Raw genomic sequence first — 19,038 nt, 5'->3', positions numbered from 1 at the left:
AATTTTTTTTATCTTAAAGCAATTGATAATTAAATTAATAATATAGTGAAATAAATTTAATAATAATTCAACCAATAAATTGATATCAATAAATTTATATTTATGAATTATAATACAAATTTTTTATAAATTATTTTGTTTCCAATTTGAATAAGGATAATTTTGGATTTAAGTAATAATTTTAAGGATATTTATGGAATTGTATTAAATGATAAAATTGATTTTCAAAATCAGAATCTAAAAGCTACTCCTTCTCTGCTTTTCAAAATCAACTGTAGGAGAAACTGATTTTAACAAAAGTGATTTTGAATTTTTTTTACCAAACACTAAAACTAACTTTTAGATTTTCAAAATCACTTTTAGGTCTCCTAAAAGCAATCCCAAACGGGCCCTTAATAAGCTCAGAATATTTGAATTGGGGGGGGGGGGGGGGGAGATAATGTTTCAATTAGGGATCCTTAACCATATTAAAATCAGAAAAAATTTAAAAGATAAAAAAAACACATATTTCAATACAGTGTATTTTTATTTTGTACTATATTAAAAATCTGTATTTTTTATCTTTTACGTTATCCACAATTTTAATATGGTATATATATAATTATTCTCTAATAAAGATATTTTTATTTTAACAAAATGAAGAATTATAAAACATAAAATTCAAAATTTTTACTAGACTTTTTACGCCTAGGCCGGGTACTACAAAAATATGGCCACACCGGATCTCAGACTTGCCACACTCAAGACCGGCCCCATTTTTAACCATCCCTATTTTAACCCATCACATCCTTATTATCAATTTGCCCTCTTTCCAAACTAAAAGTCTAAAACTCTAGTGTTTCCATATATATATATATATATAAAAGATAATAATAAAAGTAAAGATTAAGCTAGGGTGCCGCTTCTTTTCTTCTAATAATTATTATGAATTTAACATTTTAATTTTAACAGAAATTACATCAATTGGAATATCGAAAGAAATTTGTTGACGCATTATTTTATTTTTGAAAATTTTTATATTTATAAAATTATTTGTATTAGGCACTTAAAAAATTTTATATTTATAAAATTTTTCTGGTCCGCCACTTGAAAAACGCCTGTCATTCTAGATTGCGTAAAATCTTGGGGGGTCACCGACTAGTTGAAGGAAATTATATATGATTTTAATAAAACAAGGTTACTATTTAGATCAGACGGCATGACATGATGATGTACTACCCACCAACCAAAAGTTTGTGACAAAACCCTTGCGAGTGGTAGAATATCGAGGAGAATCAAACAGAACAGAACGGTCATATCTACAAGTCTAACCCTGCACTCTCTGTCTCTGTGCCTTCCAACAGCAAAAGCACACTAGCACAGGCACAGTCACAGCACACCTATTTCCTGTACGTACTTACACACCGACACCGTACCATATTTTTACGAAACACATCACCCTTGGATCTCTCAATCAATGTGTTCACTCTCACCAGTCACCACGGCCTGAAAGCTTTGCCCAGTAACACAGTTCCAGTCCAGTCGCTACATTTTTGTTCTTTTCACATCAACTCAAATTTATTGCAAGTGGGAGAAATGAATTTGTAAATTCTCCGAACACTGCTGTAGGTACAATTGATGAGGGTTTTATGCGCGCGCGCGTATGCTGCGAGTGTGTTTTCTTGGGTGACAAGGGGGCCTATGATTTATTTTTTAACACTTTTTTCTAACTTTCCAGCTGGTGCAGTATTGGAGCTCCATCTACTGCCACTTCGGTAAAAGGAAACATCCAAAAAAAAAAAAGCTAGCCCATTCATTCAGGAAAGTACCGTACTAAACCAACCAAACGGGGACCAAGCTAGAGTCACCAGCGGAAGTTTGTAAACAGGGCTAGGAGCAAGATTTGCCTGTCCATGGGTTAAAAAATACTAGTTCTAAGAAGGGGTTATAAATTGTGAGAGATATCGACGTGCAAAAATGAGAGTTTTGGACTCCTTTTTTGGGAATTATTGGGTCCATAAAAAGTTGTATTTACACTTAGAATAGGAGGGACTTTAACTTCAAGAACAGGAGGAACTTTAAAAAAGAACGAAGATGGTGATGAATACAACTCTAGACACTATAATTTAATTGCACAGCATTTTCCAGCTTTTCTTGGAACACAAAAATGAGAAAGGCCTTATATGTGACAAAAAGTTTGCCTTTGAAAGGAGAAGGACTAAACCAGAAAGCATAATTAATTCTGCAAATGTTAACTGAAGAAGCTATTTCCTCTGTATTGGTTCCCTGCCTTATAAAAAATTCTGAGAAAATTATATAGATGATTATTTCACAGGTAAAATTGGTAATCCTAAGGACTAAATGATGATGGACAATTACCATCAAATATGTGGTGGCTCGAGCCATGACAGAACAAGAATCAAGATGTATTTTACTCTATAGACTATAACCTCTCACCGAGTCCTCCAAGAATTGGTGGCTTGGGTTGATCATCTCCTTCAACTTTTCTCCATTCTTGTATATCTTAAAAGTCGGCACAGTTCTTACACCCTCAGATTTTGCTATTGCCAAGCTCTCCTCCACATCCACCTGCAGTTGGTTGAATGACCACAAATTTTTATATGTCAATTTGTTAAAAGATTACATCCATCTTTGCATGTTATGGATGAAGACTATTCCATAGAATGAAGTGGATTGATCTCATAATCAACTTTAGGTTGGTTGAGGACCATTAAATTGCCTACCTTAAAGAAATGCACATATGGGTATCGAACACAGAGCAGGTTTACGAATGGTGATATTTCTTCACACTTTTCACTGGATGCCTCTTTAAAATGAACTAATGAAACACCTGATATCAGTCATGACAAAGTTAAGATATGTACGTTGAAGAGCAAAAGAGAGATGAGACAGAACAATAGTCAAGAGAAACCCCACCAGGTGATGATATTGCAGCTTTGAACTTCTCTAGGTTTGAAATCTCCTCTACCTCACCACTCATTTTCATATTATGTACAAACTCTCCGCGAGATTTCTTTAATGCAACTTGTGCATTGTGCAAAGATTCAGCAACTTCGTTGTCTCCTGGAAGTTCCCTCCTCAAGGCCTCGTAATCTCTCACAGCTTCTGACCATCGCCCAAGCTACAATACCCCACAACAAAATATCCAACAGTCAACTACAAAATTAAAAAGAAAGTATGTGTTCCATCAACTCAGAAATACATATAGGTGCACAAAAGCATTATGCCGACTATTCACCTTTTCATTTGAGACAGCCCTGCGAAGAAGAGCCTTGGTGTAATTTGGTTGTATTCTGAGGGCTACATTGCAGTCCTCTATGGAATTTTCCCATAATCCCATCTTAGACCAACAAATTGCTCTATTGCAATAGAGAATGGAGTTGTAACTATCATATTTGAGGCCTTCACCATAAGCTGAGCAGGCTTCGGAATATCTTCTAGAACTGAAAAGATTATTACCACGAGTACGAGCCCTTACCACCATTTTCACATTGGTTAACACTGATGCAATCTCTACATTACTGTAATCAAGAAGCCCAGCTTTCTCTGCTGATGAAACTGCATTCTCAAATCTGCAACACATCTACTATCCATTCTCACTCACCCCAAATAAATATAAATTTTTGAATTTGAACTTCATAGTCCAGAGCTCACCTTCCTAGTGCCATCTCAACCTGAGCTCGGATATATTGAACATAAGCTTCAGCAACCATACCGAAAAACTTAACTTGTGAGGGAGGAGAGTAGTGTTCAAATTTAGGCATGTTTGATAGGCAAGAATCTGCATCCTCATTTTGGTGGAGTTTCAAATGAGCTTCTGCTTTACAAGCAACAAGCTGTAAAATACCATCCAGAAAAGTTCAGGCAGTCTGAAGTTTACTTTTATGTCAAGGAAAGCTAATAGAAGAAATTCAGGAGAAATGTTTGCACCTGAGGAGAGGAGTCTACTCCAATTGCTATGGCTGCATCAGTCTCCCTAAGTACAGTCTTCCAATCCCCAATCTTCCTGCTCTCGGCACATCGGTTTAGATGCTTCTCAAATGATTGCAACTTCAGCAATTCATTTGGATCTGGGTGATGCCCAGGAAAACAGAGGTGATGCCGAGCATTTTCAACCTGCCCTAATCTGAAGTGAAATCCAGTTGAAGTTGTGGATAAGCTATCATGGAAAATTCATTAATAACTAGCGAAAATCAAGATGTTCTTGAAAAACCCACGAACCTAAATTGCATAGGTGTGTTATGATCAGTACAATTTAAATTGAATACTAAAATATTATCAACTCTCAAATAAAACTTCAATCAAAGACAGAAACAACATAGAATGGTCAACCACTCTAAGCTAATAAAAGCAGACCAGTGAGAAAGAAACAAGAGATCTAACATCCTACATCACCAAAAAGATTAAAAAAAAAAAAATTCAACAATTGAAGAGAATATTAAACAAAACCCAAAACCTCAGCAAATCAAAAACCAACCACACAAGGGACTAATAGCACCCAATGAAACAGATCCAAGTTATAGCAAAACGAACAGGAAACACAACATAAAGACAGACTAATAAGTATTCACTTAACTTAATTACCTAAAATAAAGAGAAGCCAATCTCTGATGAGCCCTGTTATAACCAGGGTCCAACCTCACAGCCTCCTCGCAGTCAGACACAGCCTCAGTCAGCCTCCCCAAAGCCGTCAGAGTCGCCGCCCGGTTACTCCGATACGCAGCGTTTTCCGGCGACATGGGTATAGCCTTATCATACAACTTCAGAGCCTCAACGAAATTCCCTTTTCTATACATCTCATTGCCAGCTCTCTTCACTTCCTCTGCATCCACTGCCACGTTACTCGTTTTTACATTATTGTTATTGTTATTGATATTACTTCTACAGCTACGCACAATACTGCCGTGTCCGTAGTTCCCGGTGCCCGTACCCAAAGTGTCCGTCCTGTTTGAAACGCGACACGTCATCCCAGTTTTGAGGATCTTCCCGGAGGGGCAAATGTTGCCACTTGGAAGCACGTTACTCGTGTTTGGATGCGAAGAAACTGAATGTGTTGCATTACCGTTACAGCTGCTGCTACCGTTGCTGGTAGTGCTGAAACTTGAGCCAGAGTAGATCAACGGAGGGCCAGCAGAGACTGATCTCCGATGACCCGGCTTCAAACTGCGTGGCGGCGTAGGGCCGGATCCAGAAAATCCCGAGAGCTCGCCGGAGTGGCTGCTGTTTTTGTCACTGTTAGGCAATTGGGCTGCGGTTGTTTTGCCTCCTGAAGCAGAACCAGAGGAGCTTGAACTGCTGCTGCTGCTTGATGTGGCCGCGGCTGCTGCACCATTTGCGCTACTGCTGGCTGAGCCGCCACGCGTCACTAGAGGTGAAACAGGCGAACCCAGATCGAGTTCTTTGAAATCCGGCTTGTTTTTGTCACTGTCGTTCAATGTGAGAGAGCCAAAGCCTGTGTGTAGTTTCTTCGAATGTGACATTGTCGTAAATCCACTTGAAAAAACTTGTTCTTTTTGTTATATCAAGAAGAAGAAGAAGAAGAAGAAGAAAATTCGTAAGAACAAAGAGTTTGCGAATGGAACATGAAGAGAAGGAGATGTGATGGGGATCTCGTGATTATTTAGAGAGAACCCAAAAAAAAAAAAAAAGAAGCAAAGGATGAATTAATGAATGTGAGTGAATAGTGGTATGAAATATATGATACTGATGAAGTGATGCTGATGATACCAAAGTGCTTTTAAGGAAAGAAAGAAACTGCTTTTAATTTTCTTTCCTTTGGGAAATTAAAAAAAAAAAAAATTTTTGATCTTCACGAGACAAACAATTTTACAAACTCTTCTCTTCTCTCACTCTTCTTCTTCTTCTTCTTGTAGTTCTCTCCCAAGTCTCAAATGGTCTCCCTCTGATCTTCTCCACGGCTATCCCACATTTGTTTCTCTTCTTTATATATTTTATTCATTTATGGATAAAATTTTGACCAGATTGTTATTTCTTTTTAACTTCTAAAATTCAGTCACTTACAATAGACAAGTAACAATGGTGCAACGTGCAAATAATAAGTACTAACTTTGATCGGTGATTATTAGATTATAATAAAGGCTTACCCCATTATAAATACATGCATAAAACTTTAAAAATTTACCTGATTTCAGATCAGAAGATGATCAACTAAAATTCATCACACCTTAATCTCTTTTGCATACTTTAAAATTATTGTTTTTATTGTTTTATTATTATATTATAAATTAAAATTTATTGAAATCAATTTTTATCCCTACAACAGTGAAAAGCTAAATCCAAACTGAAAAAAAAATCTCACTTGAAAATTGTTCTTGCATGAAATGTTAAACACAAGATAAAACGGATTCTGAAATTAGAGTGAATTATTAGAGAGATTGAATGATATTTGTTCTCAAAGTTTATGTATTTTTGGTACAATCTCAGCAATTTATTATTATTATTATTATTTTTTTTTATGTTAGCCAGCAAATTACATTTGCATGAGACACCGCATTCATTTATTTTAAAGAAGAATTCTTACTCTCACACAACAAGGTGCCATGCGTCTTAAATTTTGTAAAAAATTAATAGTCATATTGGAACAACAAAAATTTACAATAACTAATGATGTTATGATAACAGAAATTTACAATAAATTTACATTCTAACTTGTAGAGATATATTGTGATAAATGTTGTTGATAATGAGTTTTAATGGGAAATTAATAATGAAAATGGATATTAATGAAAAGATGGTTAATTATGTCATCAAAATCTAGAATAAAAAGCCAGTAAATTAAATTTTATCTCAAAATTTGAGCTGGCTTTCGGGGCTTATGTCAGAAGCTATCATTTATAAAATTAATAGCTTAATTATGTGGCTTACGTGTACTTACCACAATTAACGTCTTTTTTTTTTCCATCCATTCCATATGTTCCGTACTGCCGGAGGCCTAGTAAGCCTAACGCCGTTTCCCCTCGTTCGCTCGGCTTAATTTAATAGTCCTCTACCAAATTTACCAAACTACTCATGAACTATCATTACTATTATTATTTTTAACACTATTGGGGTTTGGTTTACACTTCACTCTTCTTTGTTTGGATTCTTTTTATACATATATATTTTAATTACACAAGACTATTACTTATATTACAACTCATATTATATGATATTACAATTAATATTACTTAAATTTAAGAAATGAATTAAATCGAATCACTACCCTCACAATTATGAGAGAGTAACTTTAATAGAATAATTTAAATTTTTTATATTTATTTTTACTCATAAATACTCGTTTTCCTTTAATAGAAGGATTACGTTTTGGAAACTTCTCAATTTTTGTCCTTCAATAAAAAAAAAAAAAGAACTAGCTTGTATAAAGTGGTCCTCAAGTAGATATATACAGTGCAATTATGATCCCACTCCTCTACATCCATTCCTAGAATTAAAGAGCAAATTTTTGTCCTCAATTAGGACAGCAATATGCAAATCCAATAATAAAGTCTTTGGTGGTACCAATGTTACCGCATCATTAAATTAAAGTTCATTAGCGTTCCTTCTTGTGTAAATACACACCTTTCATCAAATTCAAAATTATCATAAATGTATTGTGTATACATGACAAAATACACTTGGATGGTAATGTAACGGTGTGGTGGTGTCGTGTTATTTACTACTCATTGTGATAATTTTGAATTTATCAATAATTTTATGTGTGAAGAAATGCAAGTAAACGTCAGCGCGACGATGGTGATATATATTATCACTTAAGACTTTTTCCTAATGTCCCCACAATTGTTTACTAGTAATTATTTAGCATTTCTTGTAAAATTGTGGAAGAAAAACAATTATAAATAATATCACCAATAGCTTTTATAATTGACTTGAAGTGAAGCCACCTAAGGAACCCGTGATATATTTAACAAATTCCTCAATTGTAGCTTTCTAAAACATTTGCTTTACATAATGAGACATACCCATCTTATTAGATTGCATAATACCCTACAACTCCAAGTTGGCTCCCGAGAAACACATGCAGACACAATTATTTTCAATCAATTTATTCATTGAAACCACATGCCTCTGCTTTGTATATATATATATATATATATATATGCACTTTCATTATACATTGTTTATCAATTCTGCAAATAATTTTGATATCGACTAATTGACGTTATATTTTCGTTAATAACATTACTTAGGAAAGAAAATTCAGCCATATAACGAAATTGAAAAATTTACATGAAGTGGATCTTTAAAAGAAAAAATAAAAAGGGCAGAGAGGGTGAAGATGTCAATTGGAAAATGAAGAGGGGGGATAAAATGGGAAAGAAAGACAGAAGTGATGTGGAGACAGGGAGGCAGCTGGCCATGTGCAAGGTGCCGTGCCAGCTGGGCCTAAGCACCAGCGGCCTCCAGTTGAGCACATGACATCATCACATTTGACGCCGTTTGCCATTTTTTTGACGGAATATTTTCATCATTTTTCATGAATATTTCGTTTTTTTGGCTTTTTTTGAAGCCGAGCCGGATATGATGTTGACTTCGGAGGAGCAGCCATGCCTCGGCCTCCCCTACCGCCTCTGGCTTTTGGAATTTGGATGATTTTACCATCATTAGTCGTCACTATGTCCATTAGCCACACTCGGGCTCCCGCTCTCATTTTTCCGGCTCGGCTCGGCTATAATTAATTTTTAGTTAAGTTTTTAACAACCGTGACCCCTGAGTGTTTAATAAATCCCCTTAACCTTAATTAATTCACATGTCATCACTTTGTTTTCTCTATCTATCCAAATGATTTTTTTAATTAGCGCTAAAATATGCATCGTGGCCACTGACTACCACTCATAGGCAATTACCCTTAAAATACACTAGTTTTAAAATATTTATATAGTGCAAGAAATTATGAAAAATATTTTGTTGTTCAAATTATTTTGATTTAAACGATAATCCCAATTTCCCCCCTTTTAAATCAAAATCCAACATTCTAATTTTTTTTAAATATTGCATTAATTAAATAATATTTGAAATAAAAAAATTTATCCGAAATCTCGTAAGTAATTCTATTATGAAGTTGCTCAAATATTTTAGTCAACATTTTTCAATGCTAAGATAACTCAAATTCTTTCCCATTAACATGCGAAATATTTAAGTTTATGTTTTTTTGTTTAATTAAGAATTATCATCTAATAGAATAACGCTGTAAGAGACATAGCATCTTGTAGTTTTGTACTTATAATATTTTTTTAAGTATCTATTTATTTATACAGTTGTTTGTATTATTTGTCTTTTTAGATTGGATCGACATATCAAATTGTGAACATAACTCATTAACATTACAAAAAGAAAAAACCAAGGATCCACTCTCTTCTCGTACTTCATTTATGGGGATGTGCGAAAATCACATTTTATCGCCCTTTCTCGTTCGTCTTTTTATTAATTGTTGAATATTTTGATAATCTTTAAATGAAATCACGTATGAGGAATACTCCTTACGAATTTTTTCACCCAGCAGAATGATTGCGATTGCTTTCTCGGTTGAAAAGTCAAAAAGTTCAGCAACTCATGGAATAGTCTTTTTAAGATAATAATTCTTTAATCTTCCTTTTCCTTTCACAAGCTTACTTGGTCATCAAGAATATTTTCCTTTTTTAAGATAATAATTCTTTTAACAAACTATTGCACCGGCGCGGTGGCTTGCGGTGACAACTTAGGGTTTCCTCGACAGTGGCAACTTAATTAATTATACATCTAAAAGTTTAAGTTTGATTAGAAAGTATCTAACTTGAGTATTAAAGATTATTTTTAACGATATCAAACTTAAATTATGCATGCTAGTTGATTCACGGGATCCTCCTTAAATTGTATAAGGAGATCTTAGGTTGAATTCGTATCGCACACATGAGAAAGATTTTATACAATTGAAGCAGACCTTAAATTTGTATCTATTTTTTTAATCTAACAAGGCTATATCTCAAATAGTATCATCTTCACTTTTTAAACTTAATCTAATTGCAGCAAATTGAATGTATAAACAAGTGGGGACGATTCATTTAGATCTCGATTAAACGAATCAAATTAGATCTAAATAACGCGTTTTAATACATGTATACAAAATGGCACATAAATTATAATTGCCCCCACCACCACCAAAAAAAAAAAAAAATTACCACCCTTTAAGTGCATGGCTTTGGGATCATTAAAGCCCTAAGAATTAATTTAAGCATTTGGTTTTCTCGAAAGACTAATTTAAGCATCTTAATTAATTGTAGGCGCTCGGTGCAACCATAATTAAAGTGACTGTGTCATCAACTTGCAGCAAGCCAGCTGCACCTTACTCCAGCGTATTGACAATTAAAAGAACTCAAATTATATATTATCAATTCATTTTCCAAAAATGGAAAGTAATTAGCAGAAAATGACGGTGTCTTTTCCTTTATGTGAATATAATATGTATTGATCTAATAAACTTCTGCAAAAGGCGCCCAAGAAGACAAAATGAGTAACTTTGACAATTGTGAACCTTCGATGGGAAAATTAATTAACTTTTATTTTTAGCATTGGATCTACGCTAGATGTGAAACTAGACAAGTTTGTTTTTCTTATTTTTCCAATTTTCGGAATAGATTAATGTTTTATTCTTATTATTAATCATTATGTTATTGTTAAATAAAATTTTATCAATGTATTTTTATTTTTCGGTTTAATATTTATTGGATGATGAAAGCCAGCACTATCATGGCATACAAATACATAACATTTCATACTTAGTGGATCCACAAAGCATTTCTTAAGAAAATTGAGCTTAGATTATTATTATTATTGTTATTATAATGCGGTTAGAAGATTCGTTAGTTGTGCTATATGGGACATAATGTTTCCCATTTACGATCTTGAAAGATTGTGCGGGTCCTATGTGACAATTTTTATTAAGATAAAAGTGATCTTTTATGATTCTCCATATTTGATATTTTTACGAATAAGGAATACTCAGGATTGCTTAAGGTGAAAAAGTTTGATTATGGAATCCTTGTACTGAGTAATTTTAGATAAATAGCCCTGTATTATACCCAGTTCATCAAATATTTTTAACTTATATTATATTAAGTTCTTCTTTCATGTACACTCCCTCATTTTTTTTTAATGGTTTGGACATACTATTAAATCATATAATTTAATAGAATCAGTTTCATGTGTGGTTTGATAGAGTAATGGGTTGTTTGTTTTGATATTTCGGCTTGTTTATTTTTGTATCTCAAGTCTTATTGTAAGACATTTTATTTGAATGAAAAAAATAAACTTTCTAAACTTTTATCCAAATGATAAAATGTCTTAATGGAAAAACAATTTCTTTTCTCACAAATACCCTTATTTAATATATTTATTTCATACTTAGCTATTAGATGTCATATTAGAATTTTTCTTGATTTGAAATTTTACTTAGTATAAATATTATTTTATAATTAGATAACAACTTTTTTATGCATAAATATTATTATTTTATAATTAGATAACAACTTTTTTATGCATAAATATTATGTTAAATTATATAAAAAAACAAACATTTTATTCTAGTATATACATTTAGACTTATTTAGATTTTAGATAAAAAAAAAATACTACCTAAATGTTAAATTAACTATAAAACTATATGCTTTAATAGCTTGTCTGCATAAGAACGCCCACACATCAATATTTCTATATGTTATATTTTCTCAATATGTAGTCCATGTTAGAAATTATATTTGCCGAGTAGGTGAGAGCTGAAGATCATATACAAGGGTTAATTATGAAATTGAGAATAAAAAATGCTTAATTATTATTTTTAAATAAATCATAAGCATCACCCCCATTGATAAATGGGTCGTTTTAGTTGGCACGTTTAAAGGTAAATATGAATTTGAAGCTACATTCTTTTTTTTAGCTACATATTTTCACTCTTCAATTGTTTCCATATTAAGCACCTATTCATTCTACGACGGAATTTCATATTTGTGGATTATTTTGGTAGCACATGCCACTGAAGATGAAGGAAAAAAAAGAGAAAAAACAAAATAACTTTTTCTTTGTTGTGCTAGATGCAATCATACAAAACAGTAACAAGACAACCAATATGAACTTGAACTTCCAGAGTGTTTTTTTTTTTTGGGTTACTTTTGTATATATATATATAATTCGAAATAAAGAAGCTGCAGCTTGGAATTATCATAAGTATTGGAGCATGGCCTGCATTAGCATGTTCGCAAAAGCCCAAAAATAGGCACAAAATTGAAAGAAGATGCCATGGATTTTCGTTGAGAAAGAGACTCTACATTGCAGTGGGATGAAGCTCGCACATGTCATGCATGTGGTTCAAATCATTGTGATCGTATTGGAAGGCCATAGCCGGAGCCATGGCTCGACCATTATTGCCTTTGATGACTGACTACAGATGCTTGCCAACATCTCGCAATTTAGCAACTTGTGAGTTTATTTATTAATTTATTTTGTCTCCATTTTGAATTCCTGAATAATCAAATGATTAAATAGTGGGACTCATTTCAGAAGTAGCTTCGTATATCAATTTAGGACCCAGTAGGGGGATAGAAAATATTAAGTGAATTGGAATTTAGCCATTTTATTTAAGATTGTAATAAATTTATTTATTTATTCAAGACTTTTCATTCTCAACAGACGATTGTAATCTATCTAACAGACAATGCTAAACAGAATGCCCACCATGCGGCCCAGATGGATAAATCGGCACGTACGAGAATGTGATATGTCAGCTCGATTTGGTGTTGTGGCCTAAAAGTTATCGCGGTAAAAAAAATTCTAATTATAAAATAAAAGTTTATCATAATAATATATATAACTAATAATTTTGAAGAATCAATTATATAAATTTTTTACCAAACTGTAAAATAAAATCATATATTTATTTTTAAACTGTGGTCACATGTATTTATTAAATACTTTAGAACTCTAAAAAGAACCTCAAACCATAGTGTATTGTCACAACTATCAAGTCCATAAACTGTATGGTATTGATAAATTGCTTTTTCAACCTAAAGCAATACAAATTGTGATAAATTGCTGCAGAGCAACGAAGCCCCCATGATTAAGTTACAGAATTCAAAAACCAAGATGATACCTCAACATTCCAATTTGTTCTGGCAGTGAGAATGACTAGAGTTTTTATGTTCAAGAGAGATAGCACTCATTCCCCACCAAATTCCTTGAAAAATAAGATCAACAAGCATCTAGTTTCATAATCAGTAATAATAATTTGAATCCAACTACGAATCCAAGCTTGTTTTGAAACCAAGCAGACATCCCATAGGGAGGCCCATTATATGGTAACAGGCTAAGTTAACATAGGCAACTATAGCTTGCCATCCACTCCCAATGGCCACACCTGAAAAATACAAAAGGAATGGAAAAGCTTAAACCTACGTCAAGATGAAGCATAACTTTCCATCATCACGTATCACATTACCTGAAAGTATAGGTTGAATGCCATTGAGAAAAACAGAGATGGCAAGCGAAGGTATCAAATTGGAAACAGCTTGGACAACCTCGGAATCACTCGCGAAGGGTTTTACTTAATCAGCTCGGAAGATCAAAACAACTGCACTGAAGACCACGCTGACGAAGATGCTATTTGCGTTGACTACTAAAACTGAAAATTTTGCAGCTTTTGGGTGAGCTGCTCCGAGTTCATTACTCACTCGAATGCAGCAATCAGTTTTAAGAATATTAACATTACACTTTCAGAGAGAAACCAAACTACTAGAATATCAAAATTTGCAGCATTATAACTAACCTGGCTGCTGCAGATAAGCCCAACATAACATTTATGTCCCAGTTGAGGTAATTCATAATGAAATTAATGAACCACCACCATGTCAGTATCAAAAGTTTGCTATCTGTAAAATGCAAATGTTGAAGAATAAGGGATGGATGAAAATACCGGACACTGACGGAGTCCAGTAAGATTGTCGGATTAGGAAGGAGTCCTGATATAGGTGCCAGTCCTTGATTGAACCAAATCTCCAAACTAAATCAATGAATATATAAATTAATATCAGAACTATATAAGATATGCAAGATCAATCATCATGATAAAGTCACAGCAACTCCCATGACACTGCTATTATAAAATGCCAGGCCAGATATTATGCAGGTCAATTATTTTGACGGGTAAAATCTCTTGGAATGCTATAAGAGGGTCTAGAGTTTGTAATTCCCTCATATATATATATATATATATACATATACATACACACAGATAACGTAAAAGGAGGGAGAATTTGTACAAACCAAAGCATGACAGTAGATGCAACAATAAGCTTGATGTAAGTCCAAATACCTGTAAGTGCTTTGATAGATAACCATTGATGATGAGAAGAAGCCACCAAGAGACCCAGAAGGGAAAGCTTGAAGACATAAACATCAATCCAAGTCAAAAGAATGTAAAGCAGAAACACCCTCACAACCATATACGCCAAAGGATTTACAATTTCTGTGCTTGAAGAAACCGCTACATTGGGCAACTCAGTGCAAATGTATATATTTGAGGGATCGAACCGCGGGAGAAAATTTGGCCTTTCTCTGCTATGCTTTCAGATTGACCCATTGCTCGAGGAGCTGGACCTGAGTATCGACATACGAAAGTGAGAATTACAGCTGCTCCCGAATGCACTATCATTGCTCTTTGGCAGATGACGCCCATTGCTGCATATTTCTTTGCTCCATAAGCGTGGCCACAGACAGTTTGCACAGCGCTAGCCATACCCAACTGTTAAACAAGTAATAAGTTTGTATAGTCAAAATAACCAATATATTAATGACATTATGAAAAATAAAAATGTTACCTAGCAAATTAAGACATGATATACTTGAGTTTGAAAGTGCAAAGTGCTTGTGGAAGAAGCACTTATGATTGATGTTACTTGTAATAAAGTTACAGAAGCAAATGTAGTACGGATACTATGATTCCATGGGAGAGACCCTGAATCCCAACACTAGCTTTGGAAGCGCCAGCAAGCTCTAAAGCACTCAAGTGCAAGTAAACATCAATGTGACAAAAGTAAGCATGTAATTGAAAATGGAAACAGCAAATACAAGCCCCTGAAAGGAGCAGAGCAGCCTCCACTCCCACCCAAAAAGTCGAGGCCACCACCGAAATGCCATCCGTTGACGTCCCAAATACTCCTCAATCACATCAGATGGTAAGCCGGATAATATCCTGTTGGCTGTTGCTGGCATGCGAGTAGTCCAGCCTCCGTGGCAACCTTGTTTCATGATCTGCAGTGCCCATAATATTAATTAATTAGGGCACCCTTTTCGACCACTCAGTGAAATTATTGACTGAAACTTAGAAGTGATCTGGTTTTGTTTCACAATGTTCTTGTCTTCTGTTGGGCTTTTTAAGAGACAATGTTGAGAAAGAGACAGATGCTTTGGTTGTTTAGTGGGTATGTTTAGGATTGCATTACATTCTCAAGAAATCACTTCCATATTACGGAACAATCCCTTTGTGTGGTCATATTTTACAATATTTAAAATAGTCAAGCGAAAAAAGAAAATTATTATAATGTAATGAATGGGACCGAATTCTTTGCCACAGGCAGCGGTCTATGAGGAGGGCTGCTCAAAAGGTTGCAGCTAGAAGTATCGAAGAGATGGCATAAACATTTGAACCTTGGTCATGATATTTGCAAAAGGGCTGAATCTAGTACGTGAAGATTCGGATTATAACTGTAAGATGCAATATTGGAGTAAACCTAAATTTTCATCCTCAAAAGAAGATTGTAATATTTAATGGCCAATGCTAAACAGAAAGCCAGCCATGCGGCCTAGATGGATAACTCAGTTCTGTGACTTCCTGAAATACATTGTTTCAATTTTTTTTTTAGTATAAAAGAAAAAAATAAATCCGGTTGATTTGCCATAGTCTCCATTATCTGTATCTATAACTCTTTAAAATTAAAGTTTGGTTATAAAATAAAAGTTGATAATAGTTTTTGACAACATATTAAAGATTATGTGAATTTTTAATAGAACCCTTCACAATTTTATAAAGAACTTTAGGCCCGTTTAAAATTGAGGGGTGTTTGATAAACACTACCTGCTATAACTTAGATGGTAAATTAATTTAATTTCACTTGTATAATAAAAAACTTATTATACCTTTACTAATTTTGTCAAAAATTATTATTTAAAAATTATATTTACTATATACTATTAATTATTATTTTATAAGTACAACTTTTTATTACAGAACTACAGCTTTTTTTTTTTTTTTTTTCACTACAGCTGTGCCTTAAAATCTAAGCCAACTGAATACCAAAACCTTAGTCTATGTTGTTGGTTTTGAAGTGAGTGCTCATTAGCTAGTCGTGCTACCTTGCATTTTGCGTGAAGAATCATCACAAACAGGGATAAGGAGCAAAGAGATGTTAATGCAAGTGAAGACCTGTAACTAACCGTCTAACCCCATAATATCAAAATTACTATCTGTGTAGGGTAAGAGTCATTGTTTTACATATTAAATCTCTCTGGATACTTTCAGTTACTTGTTCGTATCTCAGTAACCAACAAATTGCCTACACATGTCAAATTAACAGAAATTGTGTAGAAACGCCACTTAAAAGACTGTTATCATTGCCTTTAAAATAGTTAAGCCTGGTGATGCACAAACTTAATTATCATTTTAAATTTATCAGATAGCTCAGTGGACTAACACATGCCCATAAATTCAAAACAAGACGTATTCTGTCAGCACATTCCTCGGAAACATACTATTATTCCACCAAATTCAAAAACCAGAAAGCATATTCTCATGTTTTCTTCAACGAAACCGGACATAGTGCAACACTCGCCTAGCAAACTAAATAAATAAGCGGCAACTCACACGACTAAGCAAAGTCTCTCCCTCCAATATCCCTAGGGGGAATTATTTTTTGGGCTAGAAACGAAAAGTTAAGGATTCACCAGGACTCAATTGCTACCCTGACGCAACTCTGGGCGCACAAAATCTGCATCTGGTGGCACTGAAATGTCAACAGTTGGTCTCAACTGAGCACAGACTTCAATGGCTCCATGGACTGGATCAGAAAGGAAGTTGTTGATATTAAGGAATCATTGTAGTCAACCTTTGCTTGATTGTATATCATCTATTTTTGGTTGTAAATATTTTATTCTTGGATAGTTACAATATTCTAGAAAGCTAGCAATAGGTGAATTATTTATTTCCCTTTCTATTATTTATTTCCTTTTCTATACAAACATGTAAACTGTATAAATTGTAATTATATTGTTCAATGAATACTTGTAAAGCTAGTTTTCCCAAATCTATATTATTCTCTAAAACCTTTCATGGTATCAGAGCCTCTATAGAACTTTCACAAGTTCAATTCTTTATCTTTCACAATGGCCGATCCTTTAAAAACTCCATACACTTCTAGTTCACCAACTTCCTCTTCCAACCAAACCTCTCCAATCATCGTCAATCCTCTTGACAACAATTCCTCTCTTATTTCAATCAACACAACCACTCAAATATCCATCAAACTTACCTCCTCTAATTATACCTCTTGGCGATTTCAATTTCATGCTATACTTATAGGATATGATCTTATGGGATTCATTGATGGGTCCAAACCTTGTCCCTCTCCAACCATCACTACCGAAACTGACAACAAGCCTAATCCAGATTATTCGCTTTGGATTCGGCAAGATCAATTAATTCTTAGTGCCATTGCCGGGTCTATTTCTCCCAATCTTGTTCCATTTATTGCCTCTGCAAAAACATCACAAGAAGCATGGACCATTCTAGCCAATACCTATGCCAAACCCTCACGAGGACGTCTCACACAATTAAAAGAGGATCTTCGTCTAATTCACAAAGGCACACAGACAATTACTCACTACCTCCAACATGCCAAAACCATTGCTGACGAACTTGCTATGCTTAATGCTCCCATTGATAATGAGGATCTCATATTAAAAATCTTAGGTGGCCTTGATGAAGATTACAAAGACCTCTGCTCAGCCATCCGTGTCCGTGACAGCCCTATTACGTTTGATGAACTGCATGAGAAACTCATCAATTTTGAAGCACATCTCAAGTATGAAGCACGAAAGAAAGCTAATCTCTCCAACATGCCCGCTTCCGCCAATCCAGTTCAAAAACCCTTTCACAATCCACCTAAAAACCAGCCCCAAAATCGTCCCTTTAATCCACCTTATCGTCCACCTCTCTTTTCACATAATCGGCCACCCTTCTTTTCACACCCACACTCACCTTCACCTTCCCCACTTCCTCCTACTCAACCTCGTCCCTATCTTGGTAAGTGTCAACTTTGTCGCCAACAAGGTCACTCTGCAAAACGTTGTCCAACCTTTAGACACATTCCTTGGTCTTCGAATCCTCAGCCTCAAGCCCATATTGCTGCCCCACAAACCTACATGACTACTCCTCCTGCACCCTCTGCCACCGAATGGCTTTTAGACTCTGGTGCATCTCATCATGTTACAACAGATCTTCATAACCTGTCACTACATTCTGAACACCCGGTCTCTGAAAGTGTGCACATTGGAGATGGCACCGGTCTACCTATTACTCATAGTGGTTCCACCACCCTACCATCTTCTTCTCAGTCTTTTGCTTTAAATAATGTTTTATGTGTTCCATCTATGAAAAAGAATTTAATTTCTGTTTCTCAATTCTGTTCTCATAATAACGTGTCTGTTGAATTCTTACCAACTTCCTTTTATGTGAAGGATCTTCGCACGAGGGCACTACTTCTGCAAGGAACAGCTAGAAATGGTGTTTATGAGTGGCCACGTCCTTCCTCTGCAACTAAGCCTTTACTTGCCTTTTCATCCATCAAGGTTCCCATTGATCAATGGCATTATCGCCTTGGTCACCCATCCTCTAATATTCTGCGTCATTTAGTTTCAAGTCAAACTTTACCGTTATCATCATCGTCAACTGTCTTTGATTTTCCTTGTAATTCTTGTCACTGTAATAAAACTCATAAGTTA

The 19,038-nt window shown here is 34.6% G+C and overlaps 1 protein-coding gene and 1 pseudogene across 2 annotated transcripts; both read right to left on the bottom strand.

The window, feature by feature from the left end:
- Positions 1–2,230: 2,230 nt before the first annotated feature.
- LOC102610443 (inactive TPR repeat-containing thioredoxin TTL3) lies at positions 2,231–5,935 on the bottom strand. 2 transcript variants are annotated; one of them, XM_052435538.1, is made up of 7 exons: positions 4,585–5,935; positions 3,931–4,159; positions 3,655–3,836; positions 3,239–3,572; positions 2,917–3,121; positions 2,724–2,830; positions 2,231–2,568 (listed from the first exon to the last, which is right to left on the bottom strand). In XM_052435538.1, the coding sequence occupies exons 1-7, from the start codon at positions 5,478–5,480 to the stop codon at positions 2,416–2,418; spliced, it is 2,106 nt and encodes a 701-aa protein (XP_052291498.1). In that variant the 5' UTR covers positions 5,481–5,935; the 3' UTR covers positions 2,231–2,415. The 2 variants fall into 2 exon arrangements, with proteins under 2 accessions (XP_052291498.1, XP_006469028.2); XM_006468965.4 differs by having other exon boundaries at positions 3,931–4,126; positions 4,585–5,934.
- A 7,033-nt stretch (positions 5,936–12,968) lies between these two features.
- On the bottom strand, positions 12,969–15,462 carry LOC102615465 (protein DETOXIFICATION 41-like; annotated as a pseudogene).
- Positions 15,463–19,038: the final 3,576 nt, after the last annotated feature.

The sequence above is a fragment of the Citrus sinensis genome, chromosome 2 (genome assembly GCF_022201045.2).
Source record: "Citrus sinensis cultivar Valencia sweet orange chromosome 2, DVS_A1.0, whole genome shotgun sequence".
Taxonomy (NCBI): Eukaryota; Viridiplantae; Streptophyta; class Magnoliopsida; order Sapindales; family Rutaceae; genus Citrus; species Citrus sinensis.
This window is presented reverse-complemented; position numbering and strand designations above follow the sequence as displayed.